At 42.1% G+C, this 20,086-nt stretch overlaps 1 protein-coding gene and 1 long non-coding RNA gene across 3 annotated transcripts in view; one reads left to right on the plus strand and one right to left on the minus strand.

Moving 5' to 3' along the window:
- Positions 1 to 20,086, plus strand: part of LOC147747791 (uncharacterized) — a 93,867-nt gene that overhangs the window by 51,709 nt on the left and 22,072 nt on the right. The window lies entirely within an intron of this gene.
- LOC147747792 (dimethylaniline monooxygenase [N-oxide-forming] 2-like) overlaps positions 1,642 to 20,086 on the minus strand; it is a 270,079-nt gene continuing 251,634 nt past the window's right edge. For both annotated transcript variants that reach the window (XM_086955855.1, XM_086955864.1), the window contains exons 8-9: positions 10,909 to 10,981; positions 1,642 to 4,388 (exon numbers count right to left, since the gene is read on the minus strand). In XM_086955855.1, coding sequence (XP_086811981.1) covers positions 4,043 to 4,388; positions 10,909 to 10,981 — 419 coding nt within the window. In that variant the 3' untranslated portion in view covers positions 1,642 to 4,042. The remainder of the gene's footprint in view (positions 4,389 to 10,908; positions 10,982 to 20,086) is intronic.

Here is a 20,086-nt window from a genome sequence, read left to right on the forward strand (position 1 = left end):
GATAATGGGCTTGATAATATGCCCTGGAGAATTCCAATAGAAGCCCATGTTCACACCAGAACATGGGTTTCTATTGGAATTCACAAGGCCATATAATCAAGCCCATTATCGGCAGCAGTTTTCTGCTACTAAAACTGTGATAATTTTTAACGCCCTGCTTGATAATATGCCTTTACCTCTTTTACAAACTCATATTACTATTGTCTGCAAATGCCAGACCTGTTTGATTTGTCAGTACATATCAAGGGGCATATTACCAAGAATCTCAGTAAAATCATCGCCGTTTTAGCGGCAGGAAAAAACGGCGATAATGGGGCTGATAACATGTGTTATAGAATTTCAATAGAAGCCCAGGTTAGATGTGCAGGGCATCTAACCTGGACTTCTATTGGAATTCTATAACGCATATTAGCAATCCCATTATTTAAAAAAGCGATAATTTTAACGAGGTTCTTGCTAATATGCCCCCAAGTTAGCTGAAAGAATCTCTGATTACAGGGCCTTTTTTTTTTTTTTTAGGGCCTGGCTTGATGTGGCATCTGCCACAAGACATTTATGTGAAAACCACCAGGAGAGTGGATTTTGTCCCTCCCACTTGTTGGGAGCCAGGAGTACATGTTTTGTTTGGGTAGAGGTTCTGTGCTTCCTCAAAAAATAGCTCATGCTCCACAAAGCTGTGATCATTTTGTTCACTTATCCAGCGGTCTAACAGTGAACTTTCAGGGGCACACACATGATATTGTGTTGCTACTAAAGTGTCTTAGATAACTAGATAATTTATGGTTTATAGAAGTAGAGGTCTTAGGATCCAAGTATCTTAACACTGCTGTATTAATTGTATATTAATGGATATGTAAATATCCCTTTGAGTGATTAACTACATCCCTCTAAAATGCGTATTTGGGATGCTAAGAAGTTTGGAAAAATGTACATTCGATTATTATATAACCATATTGTAATCATTATTAATATCACATCAAATATATAATCCTTCAATCAGCTGTTCCGTGCCACTCCACCAAAGTCTAAATGCGCCCCTAACTCTGCTTATGAAAAGCCAACACCATAAGGCAAAAGTGAACCAAATATGCTCAGAAACGTCTCTAAGAGGCCACAGTCCTCACATAGGCTGATGTAGCTGGAGGGAGTCAGTTTTCAATACTTGCAAACTACCTATGAGCAAATGTGTTCTTACTGATGTATTCCTGCTACCTATTTTCTGGTGTTTTTGGTTCCCAAAACCCCAGATTAGTGGCATAAAGTTTCAATTAGGTTCTCTTCCTAGACACAAAACACTTTCAACACACCAGTTGATTGAGACAACTCCAGCAGCTTACAGTTTTCCCCTGTGATTGGCTCATCTCTAGACAATTTAAAAGCAAGACCCCTTCATCATCCAGAGGTTCTGGGCAATGCAGGGTTCCTTGCACTCCCAGGCAGTCCTGATCAATCTATAGAGTTAAGAACGTCGTAGGCCCCTAGTTCTTCAGCTTCTCCGGGGTGGTGTTTGTCCCCCTGCATGACTCTTGTCATTCCCGCGGATGTAAGAACGCATAAAGACTAAGCAATTTCTTTCACTTAAACCTCAAACAATGCACAAAAACAACATAGAAACAAGAATTTCTCAAAAGAATACACACATTATAAAATATTTCTTTCATTCATGAACAGGAAAAATACAAACGTGGAAACCGTAATGTTAACAGGAAGGGTAAAGCTTTTACAAACGCGCTTTCTTTTCTAAAAGATAAGGCAATAAGGTAGACTCTAACATTTCACTTGATCTGTTTCTGCTTTAAATTCATGCTCTCTTTTTGTCCGAGCAGACCAGTGTTTCATTTGAGGCTACCAATTGTTCATACTAGATTATGTTTCTTGCACTTGAGCTGCTCCCTTGTATTATGCTACGAGTAACACATCATTGTTAGCCCCAAATTAAAATTCCTTCATATTTATAGAGAATTAAGAATTACTTTTCATATTTCTACATAGAAACTTAACTAATCTGCTATTATTTAATTATTATTCTAAACAGTCACAAACCCCCTGAGTCTGCACTGTGGACCAAGGGTCTGAACCACTAATCTAATTGAAAAAAGAAGCGGTTGAACAGTGGAGCCAATCAAAAGCAAGGGTTAACAACCTATGTCCCGAGAAGGAACAATCGCATAAAGGGAGGAAAAGCACGACTAAAGGGAGGGGAACTGAGATTGACAAGAAAGCCATCAAATTATGAGCACTGGCTGACTCTGTGTAGTATTATGTACATTGCTGAGTGAGCTAGACAGCTGGAGTAGTGAGACTACAATATAACAAGCCCAATATGAGTAAAGATTTGGTTGCACCAGGCCAGTTTACCTGGATCTTTCGAATTCACTGTCAACCAATCCCCGTTCCTGATTTAAGGTTGTGTTTCTTGCTTATCTTGAGATAGAGAAGCTGTTCCAGGACAGCTAGCTAACAAAGGCATGCTTAGCAAATGTATAAAGTGACACACTGGTCAATATGCAATTTGACAGGAGAGTCCTCTTGGCATCTCGTTTTGGATATGCTGTTAATACTTTACAATTCTCCTTGGCAGCTAGCTATCCTGACTGAAAGTAATGAGAGTCTGGCTGTCATTCACTGTGCGTAGGAACAAAATTGCCATCTTCCATAAAGCATAAAGAGTCTGAGGTTTGAGTAGCAGGTACTTGGACCCATCAGAAGTGAAAACAAGTGGGTTTAACAAGCTAGAAAAATCGGCGAATTCTAACCTAGGCGGTTTATGAATCCATGTAGTAGGAACATCAAATGTACATATGCACTTCTCCCATCTGTACTCTGTAGTCAACATGTTGTCAATGTGCCACACCAACAAAACAGATGATCATTTGGCCAGGACATCAAGGCATTTTACAGTTCATGCTGATCCAATTATTAACCTCATTGGTTAGAAAATGTAGGTAGTGCTGTGAGAGTACTTACAGCAGAAAACACCACCCATCTTCCAAAAGCAGGTGGGTCTCCAAAAGGTATTTAGAAAACAGCCACTTGGCAACCGTGGATTAATTGACCATTAGTTACTCAACCAAACACATTTCATAAGTAACATTAGACTTACTGTCTCCAATTGTTTGTAAGATTGTGACATTGTGTATCTCCCAAAAATCATTAAACTAAACGAATGAAGGTCACATAAGAGATAAACACTTTGCTTTAATTATGAAGTATATAAGACTTTCATATATGAGCCTTCTTCTTTAAAGATAAAGTTTATATTTTTGTTTTAGAACAGCTCCAGTAAACCCTACAGATCAACTCAAGACAGGTATATTAATTAGACATGTTCTAACAGCTAAAATAATAAGCCAACATTAATCAACAATATGAGAAATTTGAGGGTATCTGGAGAGGCATCTAGAATAAAACTCTCACAGATAAACACTTTAGTGAGGTAACGTGGTCTTTTTGAATTTAGCCATATACTGATTTTTCAACAAGTTTTGAGATGTTCTTGTGAAGGCTAAGACTTCTCTGCAGCTGACCCATGTTTCTCTATGAAACCATGCTGTAAATTGTATAGAGCATGGGATTCACCTACCGTTACCACTAGCTTGGTGTTTCCAGGAACAAATAAACCTGAAAAAAGGATGTAAATATGTGTGGGGAAAAAGGGACAGCATTTAGAGAAAACACCAATCCAGCATGCCATTTCTTATTGCAAGTATCCAAACTCACAGTAGGCTATTAATGATAAAGTCATATCGCTCAGTATTGGCAATATCGTGGACACTATTAACATGCCTTATAATAGGGAAAGCTGCAAGTCAGAAAGTGCAAAGGATCTAGAGCCACTGACTCCTCTTCATGACGATGTATGAAATTATGTGAATGTGATCCAGCAAAGAATATCCTGTGGTTGGGTTAGCTACTACATTGTAAACATGTGAGATAACAGCTTTATGAGTTAATTCGTGAAGATTTTAGGTCAACATCAGAAATCATGCACTACCTATTTGTGGAAAGGATTGGATGCAAGAAATTATTTGGTGTATATTGTTTAAGTACACATAAAAATGGTAGCAACCAAAACAAGGAGGCTGAGAAGCCCAAGCATGCTCAACAGTGGAGATCCATTGGCCTTGTTCTTCACCACTCGCGTCTTCATGGGTTTTAGTACTCGATCCCACTTAGTCAGGATAGCATTTCTGGCTCCGTCCCACTTCCCCGGTCCAGTCAGGCGGTACTGTGGTGATGTGCAAGCACTAAAGAAAACCTCTAGCCCCAGTCTGGGATCACAGAGCAGGAGACGGAAGACATTGGGCTTGACACCGATCTCTGAAGCAATCTCGTCAAGATATTCGATGAACTCAATCTGAAAGGCGTTTCCCTGGAGGGTTCCATACCTTAATGAAAAAAAATGGTATATGTTACGAGGCAGATTAATTTATTTGTGGACGTTTGTGGGTAATTCTAATTATGAGAAATGGTCTACAACCCGGTCGACTAAGGGGTACAAATGTCACTTTTATGTTTGTTCTGTAGAGTTTTCTTTAGCCAAACTAGGTCCGAAGGTATCAGAGCGCTTTACCTGAGCGCCAGTTACGTTACAGACAGACACATTCACTTTTGTTAGGTATGTTACCATTGTTGTTCACTGTAGTAAAGTCAGTCAAGCTGAGTCTTGCTCTTCACTCTCTTTTTGATAGCCTTTGGTTTAAGACTGTGATTCCCCATATTGATGCCTACACATATAATTGAAATATTTTGCTCATTCCCTTCCGATAGACCCCTGATGTCCTCATAGTTATCATACAGTGGTCAGTCCTTTGAGGCCAACTACTTTGTCAATGAGTTTGAGGACTATTATCTCACATATAATCATTTTTCAAAAATGTACATCTTTTTAAGCTGGTGAGTTTCTATGCACTACTCCATTTAGGAGAAAATAGTATAGTGGCCAGCTGAAAGAAAATAATTGACGTAGATCACTCTCTTAAGTCTCACAGGAAATATAACTAAAGAACTGAGGTCTCTTCCTGTTCCATGATTTTTTAATGTGTAAGCTAAGAACTAAAAGGGTGTAAGTGTTCTGTACATTAAAGGACCCGACATAAAGAAAGTACAAATGTGAGAGGCACATTATAACAAGGTTAATAGACAGGAAATATCAAGATGTAAAGATAGGGCCATGCATGTAGGAAGTAACATTAAGAGACAGTGTGTAATTGTAAAGTAGTGGCGGTGGGATACAAAAGTGAGTAATAATATTGTGTACAGTAGGCAGATGAGTATTGCATAGACTGTCAGAACAAGACATTTAAGCAATTAGAGTCAGACAAGTAGAAGCACATACCTAAATACATAATAGATCTGTAAGCCAACTTCAAGTTGTAAAAATCAGACTTAGACAGAAACAGAAGAAAAGTTAGGCCTAGGCAGAGCAAACAATCCAGATGATGCTACTTGCTTAGGTTCTCATTGGAGATGTGGGAAACCATGCTAGCCAATGAAGGTCCCCAAGCAGGGGCCCTCAGGGTACAGCCACACAAATAAGGATAGAGGCAAGAGTGCAACATAGAAAAGGTTAAACAAGATCAAAAGTAATGGTGGGCTAGATCCATGTAGATAATGTCAAATATATAATGATATGCTAAGTCCTGAGGAATTTAAAAAAAGGATAAAGGGTGTGGTTCTTCCAAAATAAATGTCGGTACCAGATATTTCTGAAGCAGAGCCCAAGTGCAGCAAATGGGTTCCACCCATTTAATTCCCATGGATTGTTTGCTTTTTGATTGCACATGTTTTTACTTTTACTGTGAGCATCTCACTACCAGTGTTTCACTCATAGTAAAGTCTGTGGAAATAGACTGAGAGTTCTAATCCCGTGCCAGTGTCTATCTTTCGTGATAAGGCTGCCCTTGCACAGAAGAGGCGCTGAGTTGACTACAAAGCAAACACATGAGCATAAGTGTGTGAACACATGTGTTGACTCAGTGCGTGAGACTATTGTCTAGATCATCCAGTATGTGGGCATAGATAGCCAGGGAAAGAAAGGGATGCAGGGGAAGTCTGCAAGTGGCAATTAACTCCTTAAACAGCATCTGACCTGGGCAAGCTCACAGAAACAAAGGAGACAGGCCAGAACAGTGGAGCCACACAGAGGAGGGGCTCCCGTTTGATATTTTGGTGGAAGGGTTCAGGCAACTGTATCAGTTGTAGGTAAGGCTCCCATGGAAGGTCTTTCCCTAGACCACTTGAGGTTGCCATGTCAAAATGTCCCAGAGTGCTGTGCAGGAGGCTTGGGTCAAGGGTAGAGTTATAATGTTGCACCCTTGGCCAGGGACGTCTGGCTTCTAGAACGTTCCTACTTCCTGTGCCTATGTTTCCACCCAGCTGCACAGTCTCTACCTGGTGCTGCTTGCAGGCTGGGGGAAAAAGAGGATGCTACTTCCGCACCAGCCCACAGCAGCTGTGTCTACCACTGGCCTTGTGAATTCCAATAGAAACCCATGTTCTGGTGTGAACATGGGCTCCTATTAGAATTCTCCAGGGCATATTATTAAGCCCATTATCGCTGCTTTAGCTGCAGTTTTCTGCTGCTAAAACAGTGATAATTTTAACGCCCTGCTTGATAATATGCCCCTCAGTTGTTTAGGCCCTCTCTACTGATTTCAGGTCTCAACATTGGTTTTAGATAGCAATGGGATGGTGAGAAAGTTAGATGCGTACGTTCAGATTTCTGGAGGATTTGCTTCCGAGGACTGTGGGATATCAAGTTTAAAAATGATTCCATGCTCAGATAGCCCATACGTTGATAAATACAGATAGCCAAGTTTCTTAGATAAATTGATAAATTTTGCAAGAAAGAAGCAACTCCTTTAGAGTCACTACTCTAGCAATAGGAGGTGCCGGTTATTGCATACCATGCAAATTGGTTTTATTCAACGGTATTTGAAATTCAAAACAGAGAATCTACTGATTGGCTTGTAATGGGCAATACATTTGGATGGGTAATGACATTTAGGATGCAAGCAGACCAACCATTTATATTCTTAAAAATCTAAGCTACTGTATGGTAGCTGAAGAGACTGGTGGTAAACTTCTATTATTCTGTAGGTGTGGAGGGAATATATTTTGATCATCTTTAGATAAGTTGCACCCTTCATATTATTTTGTCACCACCAGAGAAGGCCCTATGAATCACTACAACTTTATGTAAGTCCTGTTACTAAAAATCAAAATTGTCTCTTTGTATCATCTCCTATTTGATCTTCCTCATTGGGCTGATTCTCTTTGCAGAAGTCTCAAAAGTCTCAGAAGTCTCAAAACTATCATCCAACTCTCCTCAAAAAATCTACATACTGAAGTCTCCCCTCCATTTGTTCATTTCCGTATGTTCTCTCCACTCAATCTGAAACATATTAAGGTGTTCTCTATACATCCAATGGTCAGCTTCATCTCCAAAATTTAAGAGCAAAATCTCAATAATACTTAGGGGCCGATTAGGATTGCGGTGAATCCGCATCCTCCGGGCCGGCGGAAGCCACCGCCGGCCCGGAGGATGCGGATTCACTGCTGCGGTGTCAGAAAAGACCCCCCGCCAGATTAGGGTGGCAGGGGGGTCGGGAAGACCGTCCGCAGCTCTAATATGGTGGAGGTGTCTGTCAGACACCGCCAGCCATATTAGGATTACCCTTGGGACATGCCTTTCCGCGGCGGCAATGCCGCCACGAAAAGGCATACGGTCTTATCTTTGGGGGCCCGTTGTGGGCCCACAGGTTGAAGGGGGGTGGGGTTGCACATGGGGGGTACCTATGGTACCCCCCTGCATTTGCTTGCACATAGCGGCAGGCACCGCGCGGTGCCTGCCGCTTTGTGCATGCAAATGCACTGCATGCAGTTTTAACATTGCGGCGGGTGCTGCTTTAAGCAGCACCCGCCGCAATGTTAAAAATACAGGATGTGACCGCCAGGGTGGCGGTCACATCCTAATTCGCACAGAGATACCGCCGCTGCCCCTGCGGACGGTCCCTCCACCTCTGGGGTGGCGGACGGACGCAGGTCCGTCCGCCATCATAATATCCCCCCAAATGACATGCTTACCCAATTGGTGATCTATTTCAACTGCCAACAATTTTAAAGTTTATGTTTTAAAAAAGGCCCATTTCTACTCACTTGCTTAGCAAAGAGCAACATCTATTAAATTAAATTATAATTTTTGTTAAATCCCATTCCTAATGGCAAGAAAACCCCCGATTAAAGGAAGAAAGTACATTTGAATGATCTACTGCCATAAACATATCCTCTGCAGCATATTGTGCACTTCACTGAAATGTCAATACCTACAGAGATGACTATGAAATGCAACAAAATATTGGGCAACCTTTCATAATGGAAATGGATGGCGTTTCACATCCAGTGAACCTAGCCATTTGAAATAGAATGATAAACTGGTCTTGCTGCAGATGTTATTGGCAAGCAATGTTGAAAGCACAAGTACTGAGATGGTAGGAAAGCACACTTGTGGCAACAAATCCGGGATTAAATGAAATAGGGTTGTTGTGTTCTGTGTCTCGTGATTTGTGCATAGAGTTATAGCTTATAGTTTTGTCATCACTAATTGATGGTAGGATAGAATCAAAAGATGCTTGTGTACATATTGGTATGCTATAGGATGGAAAAGTTGTCTTTGGAGTTTAAATAAGTAAGTTATTTGGGAGACTTCCTCAAAAGTTGATTGGTTCTCATGGTTGCTGAAATATAAATCTTACATCCCCAATGATTCTTGTAGTGATGATGGAAGGGGTGCTGGTCTTATCTACATTATTAGCCTCTCAAGGTGACACTGCTGGTCAGGAGAAGTTTTTTGGTACCAGGGGAACCATTTTTGATTTAGTAGTAAAAGCACAGGTTGAGTGGCTGACCATAGTATGCAACATTGTAGTGATATTACAGTAATTTCAGGCTGAATGCTTTGAGGTCGATGCATTATATGAATGTTAATTGGGAGTCGTGGCTAGGCACCTGTGACATAGGATACTTTGGGAGATTTTTCCCGCGCTCCTCAATGTGGCTTCAGATGAATGGTGCTGAATAGTGGAATTATGCTTTTTTGGTAGAATGTCATTGATGAATGGTAAGATGGAATGTATATATGCTTGTGAGGATATTATGGACATCATGGATCGAACGGGGATTGCTGAGGACCAGATCAGAAAGTTGACCAGAAGACTTTACACTAAAGATGGATATACATTACTGGATACTGGAAAACTATCTAAAGACTTCCGCTAGCGTCTCCTGTCTTCCTTGCTGTGTAACACTCATTGGTTTATATGAGTAATATGTGGAAAATGAAACAATTAAGACTTGGAGAAAAATATTTAGATGATGGAATATATATGACAAGGAAATGAGTCACAAGGGAAGTCAACAAATAAAGGGGCGAAGGATGCCCCATGATGCAAGATAAAATCCAGAAGGAATAGGACACTTGAAGGTGTGTACCTGAAATAGCTGGCAACACCTAGAACTAGCATTACAAATTGGGAATTATGAACTGTTGACGAATAGAGATAAAAAATTATAATTGAACACCGAAATAATAACTAAGGAATAGGGCAAACACAGACTTAGCAAATAAAAATGGGAATATCACTAGAGAATGTAAGAATGGCATGGGATGCTGGCAACTTGAAATTAGAACACTGCATGTAGAAATATGGCACTTGTAAGAACACAGAGACACAATGGCACAAAACACTTGAACCAGCACAAAGTCATAGGGAATCCTGAGGCCTATGGGATACTAAACACTAGTTATGGGCCAGATTTACCAAAGGTTTTCTGTTGCCCATGCGCCATATAAGGGGGCCAAGTGCAACACAAAATAATTTACCAAGATTTACCAAGTCACGTAAGGCTACCTGGCATGGTGCCGGGTGGCTTGGTAAATCTGGTATAATGCAAGGCAGCACAAGTACCTGTCTTGTGTTACACTGCTACAGGGATTCGTTCTATTGGTGGAGCATACGTGTTCCCACACATGCGCCCATGGATTTTGGCACATTCCCATATTTGCCATGAGTGGGAGATCTGGGGATAAGACAAAATACTACGCCTTTCCTGGGGAGGTGTAATAAGAGGAAATATAGGTTTTTTCACCTCTTTTTCCCCTCTTTTTACATGTGTTGCACTCTGCAGCACACATAGAGAGAGAAAAAGCCTCAGGGGAATTTTGTGTGCCAAAAAGTGCCCCTCCCTGCAAAAAAGCAATCCTGCCTTCAATGCAGGCTCCCTTGCACCCAGGTGGAAGGGTGCCAGCATTGGAGCTAGACAGCACATAGTGAGCGAGCACAAGGAGAGGACAGGAATGCGCCATATAATATTAAATTTGGCGCATTCCTGTCCTCTCCTTGTCACTCCGCGAAGTGCATCAAGGTGTTAAGATGCGCTGCATGACATTTTGATAATTCTGCCCGAGTTATGAATACTGACATGTCTTATTCCATTGAATACTTAGCTATTTTATGGTATTAATAGCTGCAGTCAGGCACCACACTACTTTATATAGGCATATTAGTCCTTCAAATGTATTTGCATAACGAAAGAGGTAAACATAAAATATGTAGTGCTTGAAGGAACCTAGGACATTCTCTATTATCTAATAGATTTTAACAAACTTGAAGCTACTTTAGAGCACATGCCTGGAAGAAAAAGGGAATGAAGGATGGTAGTCATAAAGGCCAGTCTAGTTCCTTAGAAGAACAGGGAATCAGCCAAATACAACACTACAGTCTGATCTACAAGAAACTGGCCTTAGGCTAAGAAGAACTCTTTGTGAGACCCAAACAGTTGTCATGTGATTAAAGGGCAGAACATTCGTTGATAGAAACTTGGACATTTACTCTCAACAATTCATACCTTTGAGTTAACACATTGCTCTTCTTAGCAAGGTCTTCCATACATTTTTCAAGTGGTGGAAGTTTATTCAGTCCTAGAAGAAAGAAGCAAGCAATCATTTTACGTATATATGCACAGTTAATTGTGTTGCTACTTACAGAATTCTCTTTAACGTGACTGTCCTACTTTGTGAGACAACTTCTCAATAGAACACGCTTACATTATGTCACCTTTGTTTCTATAAAGTACTTAGGAGTGCTTGGCTATAGCACATCTTGGTCCAGATATGTCAACTGGTCTCAGAATTAGCCAATACAATGGTGTCCATGCATTTCCCAACCAAATCCTAAGATCCTTGTTTTTTTAAAACCCAAAGACTGCAACCACAAGAGATTTAAACAGTTTGCCGGAATATTTTTGTTGCATTGAGGAAACACTACAGAACAACCAAATCTAAACTCCTGATTCAATCAATAGCAACGCATCTTAAAGAAATATATGTCAAATAGGTAACATAAAACAATTCAGTCACAGTCCCTTGATATACAGCAACTGTCTACCATCTATAGGCAATCCTGATAACCACACCATGTTCGAGAGGTCTGTCTACAGAATCAGTCTACAGGTTCCAGAGGCTTAGGAAAGCTAAGTTACAGGTTTATGCTTGTACAGTCCCTAAGGACTCCTCATCGACCTCACGCTAAGAGTTGCTTGCTATTCTTTCACACTTTACCTCTCCAGGGCGGTGACCTTTCTTTGCCTTTACCATCACTGTTATCTCTCTCAAAACATTTCCCGCCTCCACACCTACTATATGAATTAACCATCTACATGGCCTACTGTTTCATCACAGCCAATCTTCTATACTACCATCCTGTGGCAGGTTCTGGCTAGAGATCTGCAAAGTGAATGCCTATAGGCAATAAATCTACCTAGAAATATAATATAATATATTATAATATAATATAATATAATATAATATTTTATAATATAATATAATATAATATAATATAATATAATATATCCTTAGCACATTTTATTTATCCTCCTCCATCTCTAATCAGTGACACTAAATTTTTTGTATGTTATGGGGTAATTTAACATTCCACCAAACCACCACCATTCACATAAAAGCGTATCCAATCTCAATTTTAATTCAACAATCTTTTACGATTTGTTGCTGAAAACATTAACTTAAGGACCACATAAAACCAATAGGTTCATACCTGAACTCTTCCTCTGTTGCCTTCTCCATTTTCCTCCATTTTTCTCCCGGGCATTTAATTCTGATAGATACACCTGCCTGTGGATTCCTCACCTTTTGAATTACCTCAATGAGCAGGATTACACGGAAGCATTTCTCAATAGCTTTCTAACATAGACGAGGCTGCCACAATGTAGTAATGGCTCCGCACGTGACTCCGCGTGACATCGTCGGAGCCATAAGGAGACCTTGTTGGCATGTTGGCGTCAGTTCCCTTTTTTCCTGAGTGCCATCGACCTGTAATATTTTGTTTCCAGGGATCTCCATTTCTGGTAGTTTCTTTGTTGCAAGTCTACGGGTCTTTTTTAGCAGCAACCATGGCTACCCATAGGAAGTCCAGATTCAAGCCATGCAGAGAATGTGGGGGTCAGATGTCGATTAATGACCCCCATGAAGATTGTTCATGGTGTCTTTTATCCAACCACGACGTCCGCGATTGTTCGTCATGCAGGCGCATGAACCCCAAGGCTTTAAAGGAGAGGGAGGCCAAACTTGTTATGGCTAAAGCAAAATAGCAGAAGAGAGGTTGAAGGAGATAGACGTCCCGCTCCAAGTCGTCGACTCCCTATACCTCAAAGTCGTTGAGGAACCATAAAATGAAGCGGCGCCATAGATCTCGGCATCGTTCACCAAAGGATGGAACACAGGGTCTGTGTCTCCGGCTCGCCGGTGTCATCGCAAGGACAAAGTCTATCATTCTCCTTCTCCTGAGGTGACTCCAGTCCCGTCTCCAAGAGCGGAGAATTCACTGATGCCGAGAGAAACTAGGCCTCTGCTGTTGGATACTCCTCCCCTGGCTCCAGGGTCTTGTGCTGCCTCCTCAAGCGATCTCAGAACCCACAGCACCGGCTCCAGGGTATCCTGCCTTCTTGACTCCAGTACGGATCCTTCGCATTTTCTCACATCAATGTTTGCCTTGTTTTCCAGAGCGGCTAACCCTGCTGGTGCTCCGGTTGGCCCCATGGGTCAGCTAGCATACTTCTGTGAGGCTTGCCACCTCACTGCCCTCATTATTAACAACAGGGGGTACCCGGTAAACCGTGAGGCATCTGGTTGATTATAGCTAATTAAGAAAAAGGGATGCCAACGGTATTTTCTTGAGGGAGGTTATTTGTCAAGACAAATACTACTAATTATCTGTCTCATCACATTGTACATTGTATAGTATCTATCTCATCTAATACAACGTTCATGTACTGATCATTACCAACAATAAAAAGAAAAAACATACAACAAAAGATGATTTAAAGTTTTCTTTTAGAAATCCTTTTTCATATTTTTAACATAATACATACAATTCACACAGTATTTAGTCTTGTGTGAAAATACGTTTCAAGATTCAAAAGCAATATATCTTGTTAGGAATCCAAGAACTCAAATATCTTATTGTTGTGAATCTTTAATCCAAGAGTTGTGTGAGAAGCCCAATAGTTTATGTACAAGGAAAATCTGGCAATGTCTATTCTTGGCCTTATTTCCTTTTCGAACACCCAAACAAACAAAGGGCATCCGAAGCAAAAAACAATGTCTTTGTGGCTTCTAGTCAAAATAATGCTCCTAGGGATTATATCCAAGTGATTTTCGAATCAAAAGAAGGTGTCGAAATAAATGGTAACTGTTGACGCGTTTCAGGCCTCATCAGGACAAAGGGCAACAATAATCATTTGTCTTGACAAATAACCTCCCTCAAGAAAATACCGTTGGCATCCCTTTTTCTTAATTACCTCACTTCCCTCAGGCACCTCTGATGCCTTTCATGCCAATGACCCTGGGGAGTTGGCCTCTCCCAATGCTGAGGTTCTTGATGCCGGTACAGTCCCTGGATGGGAGAGTGCTAATGGACACATCTTCTCTGATGCCGACACAACCTCGTCCAGAGTCTTCTACTATCCTGGTATACCTCCCTTCGACGCGGATCCCGAAGTCACCAGTGCAACATCTGGTGCCGATGCCGCCACCCGAGAGAATAAGGTCTGGAAGAGAGCGCAAAGGTTGATCAAAGAGGAGGAGTAACAAGAACAGCATGAGGAGGCTGAGGGGGCTAAGATTGTTGACCCTGATCAGGAATTTGAGTTTCTGCAGGAGGCCAGTGGCCTGGATGCATCTCCTGATTGGGAGCTCTCTTCACCAAAAGGTCAAAGATTAACCTTGAGCTTACTTCAATCCGCTCGAGCAGCACATCCTCCAGGAAGCCACATACCTCAGTCCAGAAAGAGCTGATCTTCAGGCAGTCCATGAACATATGCAGGTGGCCTGCGGCTAGGTACTTACATCTGTGGCAGTTGTAGATCCTCGCGGTCACCTTAGACAGTTTCCCAGGAGTTCAATACACTCAATAGGCAGTGTACAGATGATTCCTACTGAGGGTAGCTGGTTTAACCACTGTCTGTAACATAGTAAAAGAATCACACCAAAGTTTCCGTATCCCGTCCCAGTCTCCTGAGAAGGCACTGCCCCAGAGTTTCGCCACCTCTGAATCCAGGTGATCCCCTGCATCCACGACGCCCCCTACCAGAATGATACTTCACATTTCCATAGACCCGTTAATCATACTGGCGTCCTCGTTGCCCCACGACTGCGTTGCCCACCATGCGGATAACTGATAGAACTTAAATCTCATTAGTGTCCCACTTGTCAACTTTGAAATTGACTCCCAGCTAATAAGTTGTGAATCATTCCGGAGATCTCCTCACAGACTAATACCTGCTAATCTAAGTGGCTGGCACAGATGATCCTGAAGGCATTCAGGGGTGCCTGGGGAACTCCAGATTGGGGCCTGTGCTGTATAGTATGGTATTTTCAAAACTCTCCTGATATACCCCCAGGTATTGAGTGCAGCTAGCAAGGTCTTAAGTCAGACTTTTTTGTAGAACTTGGGGTCACCAAATTTGTTGAGAAAAAACTCCTGTCCCTGCGGAACGTCATGTAGCATTTCCTAAAATAGGAGGCCTAAAGAGGAAGAGTCCATTTTATTAGCCAAAATTCTAAAGTTTTTAAAGTGAAAGGCATGACAATAAGAAAGTAGGTCGGGTAAGGCCAATCACCCTATCTTTAACCCTCTCCTGAGCTTTTTCCAGGCTATTCTCGGGGTTTTTGTGGCTCATATAAAAGAACCAATTTTACCTTGAAGGATAGCAAGATCCTTAGTACTAAAGGATAATGGGATTGAGTTAATTCAATTCAATTCAAATTGGCTTTATTCGATAGCAAGTATCATAAAAGCATTCTGCAATCGTATAATAAAAAAGGTATGTATTTACAATTTTTATATGGTTAAAACATTTAAAATCTTTCTATACAAACCACTCTAAAATTAAACATCTTTTCCTATTTACTAGACAGAGATTGGAATTAAAAATATATATGGTTGCTAATACATATAGCTCACGCTTATTAATTAGTCAACCATGCATTACAACTCAATCCTGTATCTAAACTTGCTCCGCTAGCCCTAAGTTAGATGCTACTTGTTTAAACTTTCTTTCTTGTTTTGTGCTTTTATGCGAACAATCCAAGCACAGCCCAGATACTTGGCAACACCACATACAAACAAAGACCCAGATGAGTCCGTTCTCAGAATACGTAGAGCAACAAGATGGTTTCTAGGGCCCAGTTGAGTACATACAGGCTTGAGCCATTTGGTCCGAGCCTGTTTATAGGCTGGGCAAACAAAAAATAAATGGGCTACAGTTTCTTGCTGAGCAACCCAGCAAGGGCAGTTAGCTAAAGTGCGTTTTGATGGATCCCATTTGGCCAGTGTGGTGTTTAGCACTAGAGACCCAAATCTAAACTGCATGTACAATGCCCTGTCTCTAGGTGTCCTGATAAGATCTATGTATAATTCAAAGGATCCAACCAGTCTGTGCTGCAGAAACTCATCGGTTAATCTCCCGAGCTTTGGGTTATGTAAATCCTGTTGGTAAACCCAGCTCCAATAGATCTTTTTGATCTCGGTCTTAGTCGGAGGGACCGGGTTAGCCCAGCATTCATCTAAACCCAATTTTGTTAGCATGTCCCTTAGATCCCTGAGCCATTTGACCCTTTTATTTGTACCCAAGGTAATAAGCTCAGAAAGACCAATCGCATAGTTGTGAAGTTCTGGGGTGCGCCTTAATCTTACCCAAAATAAAAGGGGACAAAGTCTAGCAGTAACCCTAAAGGATCGTTTGCCCATGTCAGAGAATAAAGGCCTATGTGGTGTGCTAATAGGCAGGGATACCAGATCTCTAAAAAATGTGTTCTCTGATCTACCAATCCCCAGAGTTCTGCACCGTACATTGCTGAACTCACAGCCTTTCCTTCATAAACTGCTACGGCTGGGGCAACCAGTCTAGTTGAAGATGAACGTTGGTCCCTGCCAATAGCACCCACCACCCGCTTATGGTTAAGTAACATTTTGTCCAGCTGCGACCCCCATTGCATTTGAATGGATAGCCTAAAGCCCAGATAATCAAATGAATGGACTCTCTCTAAAGGAGAACCATTGAGGGTGAGTTTGCTTCTAAAATGTTTCCCTGGATTAAAGGCCATAAACTTTATCTTTGAGATGTTTATTGTTAGTCCCCTTAATGTACAAAACAATTGAAAGCGGGTGAGAAGTTTCTGGAGTCCTATCGGGGTTTTCTAAATTAGGAGAGTGTCGTCTGCAAACAGGAGGGTTTGTATTTTTTCTCCCGGCAGAGTTGGGGCATCTGCTGGATGTTCTCTTAAAAAACTAACCACTTCATTCACATAAAGTGAAAAGAGGGTAGGAGCCAACAAACAACCCTGGCGGACCCCCCAGTTGACCGGTATCCTCTCTGTGGTTTGCCCCTGTTCCCCCATCAAACTCGGGCATAATTATCATCATGGAGACGTATTAAAAGATTTAAAATATAGGAGGGTATACCAATTTCTTGGAGAACAGACCATAGCATTTCACATGGGACTAAATCAAAAGCGGTCTTGAGGTCAATAAACGCAAGGTAGAGGCTTCCCTTACCAATTACGACCACCTTCCAGTGGAGAAGAAGTAGTCTAAATACCTGGTCCACTGTGCTAATAGCTTTCCTAAAGCCCGCTTGGTAGTTGGAAAGAATACCCTCCTCCTCCATCCAGTTCTGGATCTGGCTCTACCAACCACTTTCTGCATGACATCGAATAGGCCAATAGGCCTATAATTAGCAGGGTCCTGGCAGTCTCCCTTTTTATATATAGGTACAACCTCTGCCCCTTTCCAAGACTTGGGAACTTCCGCTCCTTTTAATATAGCATTGATTAAAAGCAGGATATAATGGGCCCACTTCGGCGGTTCTAGAAGAATCAAATCGCCTGGGATGCCATCTGGTCCTTCTGCCTTTGCAGGAGTAATACAATTAATTGCAGTCTCAATCTCCTTCAGTTGGAAGAGATTAGTAGCTTCAAAAGCTAACGGGACCTGTGTTGGCTGTGATTGGATCATGGAGGACCCATCATCTTCCTCCGTATACAATTGAGAAAAATGGTCCTGCCAAACCAGGCTGCTAATATGATTCGGAATTGGAATGATGTCTCTCCTTTCTCCCTTTTTAATTAGAGCCCAAAAGGAAGTGGAGTCCCTTCTATTGCATGCATCTTTTAGATCCTGCCAGTGTGCCTCGTCCCAATCATGTTTTGCCTGCTTCAAAGATTGATTATACTCCTTCCTCGCTATTTGAACCTCGGAGGAATTTATCCCCTTTACTGCAAAAACTAGTGCATATCTTTTTTTCTGCATAACTTAGTATACCATGAATGGGGACTTTTTATCTGCCTCTTTTTATGACCATTGCTTGGTCCTCTAAGAAAATGGGCACCAATCTGGCCAATTATTTCTTGGTATATTGTAGGCATCATTTCCCTCCCCTGCACTTCAGCAGTGGCTACCTCAAGTTCGGCTATCTTTGACAATAAGATAGAAGAGATACTCTTGAGTTTTAAATCCTCCCCTGCAACCTTCGACCACCTTAGGCACCTACCACAGTTTGAGAGAATTAAGTCCTTGGTAAAAGGGGAATGGGTCACAACTTTATTTATTGTAGGTAAGGACCATCGGTTCTTTATTTTAAGCATTTGGGGATTATGATCGCTATCGACGGTTTGGCCCACTTCCATATCTATGACATCGGCCCAAAGGCGTAAGTCCACCAGGATATAATCAATACAGGACGGGCATGTAAATTTGTTAAAAGTATTTAGCCCCCGAATATCTGATGGAGTTCTGCCATTTGCGGCTCTAAGACCATATTCTAATGTTAGTGCATTTACTTGAATTATGATCTGGGGCCATCTTTTTACAGGAGGCAAGGATAGAGGGGGCACTGCCCATTACATAGTCCCTAGGAGGTCTTCGTTGCTTAGTGGCTCGTTTGTACAATTAAAATCGCCAGCCACAATAACTTTAGCAGAAGGGGGGCACATATTTAGTTGTTCTTCCAGCTTTGTTAGAATGGTCGAAGACATGCCGTTCACTGTCCCTCTAATATAAACATTGACTAGCTCCAGTGTTTCTCCTCCCTTTTATTGTTAGCCACATAATGTCAGTAAGTGCGGTGTTACGTAGGAGGACTGTCCAACCCAGGTCTAATCTAATCCATGCTATCAGTCCTCCTGATGGCCGGCCCTTTCCTATGGATACTGCCGGAACATGAAATGTACTATATCCAGATTTGTGCAACGGAGTTACACTCCAAGTCTCCTGGAATAAGCATATGTCAAATGTTTTGACAAGGGTATGGACAGATTTGTCTTTAGTCCTGCTATATTCCAGGAGAGAATTTTTAAATGAGTTTGATCTTCAGGAATTAAACCTAATATTTCATTTTGTATAGCATTTACTGGTGTCGAGATGCGCTAACAATTGCTCAGGATTAGTCGGAACAAGGGAGCTGCTACAGATAGAATTACGGCTCCTCTTCCCTTCTTTGGAGGGTTTTTGGTGAAGTCAATCATTTATATCCAAGCTTGACCCGGTCCCTTTAGTTACCAGAGCAGGATCCTTCCCCCCACCACGTAGATTTACAATAGGAAAGCGCCTTAATTGTATAAGGGACGAGTCCGGGGAAGATATTCGAAACTCTAATGCTATAAGATTTCCATCCAAACTGGAATTAGCCAGAGTCAATTCGATATTATCTAGTGATGAATTAGGCATTGTCCATCTTCTTGCTCTGATTATATACTGACTAATGATAGAGCGGCACCCACGAACGTGACAGATCCTCAGCCTCTTTCTCTTCCTTGGCTCTTTTGGTGGCCCATTGCTTCCCCCAACACCCTCCATTACTTTTCTTTTCCCCATTATTCGATCTATGCGGACTCTATAGATGTCTGACTAAGGCTCTATTTACTAAGAGCAATGTATCCAGATCGCTGCAGCAGAAATAAAATGCTAATAACTCAGATCAAATATGGGGGACAGCAAGGATACTTGAAGCAGTCTGATGGTTTAACAAATAGTCAATACTTTATAGTCAGTACTCCAGGGTGAATAAAAGAGACCAGGCCCTGCCCTGCCTCTCCCTGGCTCAGACGGGCTCTGATGGGCCCGCCCTTGGCGCCACCCGCTCGCGTCCCGCACTGCGGGAGAAGAGGCAGCGCTATATGGCGCGGTGCACACGCCTCCCCCTCACTCGCAGCAGCTGTCACCCCACCGGTACACCTGGGACATGTAGTCTCGAGTCTCACAGCGCCAGAGGCACAAGTTCGGCAAGGAACCCCTGGACTCCAGTCCCACCTGGGATAAAAGCAGGCAGGTGAGGAGAAGCACAGAGGTCAGTGGCAAAAGCGCCCCGCGCTGCGGGGTAGAGGCAGCGCTATATAGCGTGGTGGACACGCCTCCCCCTCACTCCTAGCAGCTGTCACCACACTGGGGCGCCTGGGACAAGTAGTCTCGAGTCCCAGGGCGCTAGAGGCACAAGTTCGGCAAAGGAACCCCGG

The sequence above is a fragment of the Lissotriton vulgaris genome, chromosome 1_1 (genome assembly GCF_964263255.1).
Source record: "Lissotriton vulgaris chromosome 1_1, aLisVul1.2, whole genome shotgun sequence".
Lineage (NCBI taxonomy): Eukaryota > Metazoa > Chordata > Amphibia > Caudata > Salamandridae > Lissotriton > Lissotriton vulgaris.